Genomic DNA, 1,631 nt, shown 5'->3' on the forward strand with positions numbered 1-1,631 from the left:
TTTTCCCCCCGCGAATACCTTCCCTTTGTTTAAAAATGTTCGTCTTTGAGTTTACATGCTTTTTAAAAAAACTCAAATTTGAAGAAAGGAAGCATTTTATTGTTTTCTAATCTTTCTGTTATCCCACTGTATTGTTTTGGGGCTGAGTAACAATTAATAAAAAGGGCAGAATTAATAATTTATTGTATAGTGCAAATTTCCACTCAACAGCAAGCTCTATGCGCTTTGCAAGCTATTGTCTGCGTTTGAAATATTCTGCTTTATCTGAAGCCTTGCCTCACAATCCTTCAATGCAAACTGAATACAAATTGTAATTTTTTGCCGTTGTTTTGGTGAGTGTTTTACGGCGCTCGCAACCGCGTAAGGTCATTATGAACGCGAGAGACTCACTGTAACTCACAAACGTCTTTTTTTGTCTTTTCTTGCAGGCTGCTGTTTTAGAAGCCGTGCGGAGTTTGAACTGTGACCTCGTCCTTGAGCTTTTGCCAGACAGCAGTCAGCAGCCTCGACTGTCGGGAGAATTGGTGAGTTATATCATATGTGAGGCAGCGTGGTGGAATCAGGCTCTGGTAAATTTTTGGGCATGTAGAGTTATTAGTTTCATCTTAAAGTTTGTTCTGTTGGCTTTATAGGGATGAAAAAAATATCCGTTTATCTTGAATACAAGTCGTGATATTTGCGAATGAAGGAGGTGGGGTTCACCTGTTTTCAGAGGTAAAATTAGTGAGAAAATGGTTGCCAAAGATTAGTTATTTCGTAAGCTAAAGAGTCCGTGGTAACTGAAAATTTACATTTTTTTGTGCCTTTAATCTACGTTTTTCAGAAAAATCCACACAGAAATGAGTTCTTTAATGGGCATGAAAGGTGTTTAGCCAAAAAACAGAAATCTGATGAAAATTCACAAACCAACAGAAAAAAGCAAAGTTTCTTCACTTTGATTATTTTGACGAGAGCCTGATTCCGCCACACTGCCTCACAAATGTGTTAAGAAAAAAAAGAAAGGAAAAAAAAATGATCCTCCACTTCACCCATCGACAACAACGTCATAAAAAATTACTAACTTAATACAACACGGACAATATAAGAGAGGAGTGGAAAGAACATTAGAATTGAAAATATCTCAGAGAAAACAAAAATAACAGGTCAAACAAATGGACGCCAAACCCAAGCCGACATCGCCTCCAGAGAGACAGACGGTGGCCTCCAGGGAGACGGTGGCCTCCAGGGAGACGGTGGGAGACGGTGGCCCTGGCGAAGCGCACGCTCTTCGGGGCTCCAAGCATTTCGAACGGATAGGCTACCACACACATACACACCGACAACAACGACTCGGCCACCATTAACAGCTTTAACAGTATCAACAACAGCTGCAACACCAATAAAAACAGCAACAAGAATGAAAAGAGCTAAAACAACTACAACAACATGAACAACAACAATAACCACACCACCACCAACAACAACTACAACAACGACAAGGACGAGCAGCAACAACACCATCACCACCACCACCACCAACAACAACAACAACAACACCATCACCATTGCTACCAACAACACCATCACCACCACCACCACCAACAACAACAACAACAACAACACCATCACCACCACCATCACCATCACCACCA

General features: G+C 41.0%; 1 protein-coding gene across 1 annotated transcript in view; it reads left to right on the forward strand.

Annotated features, from left to right (window-relative positions):
* The window catches only part of LOC101858630, a gene marked incomplete at its 3' end in the record, with an annotated part of 236,379 nt that overhangs the window by 89,609 nt on the left and 145,139 nt on the right, over positions 1-1,631 (forward strand). Inside the window, 1 exon segment of the mRNA XM_013082928.2 lies at positions 429-521. Within this exon segment, the coding sequence (XP_012938382.2) occupies positions 429-521 (93 nt within the window).

Source organism: Aplysia californica, unplaced genomic scaffold (assembly GCF_000002075.1).
Source record: "Aplysia californica isolate F4 #8 unplaced genomic scaffold, AplCal3.0 scaffold00200, whole genome shotgun sequence".
NCBI lineage: Eukaryota > Metazoa > Mollusca > Gastropoda > Aplysiida > Aplysiidae > Aplysia > Aplysia californica.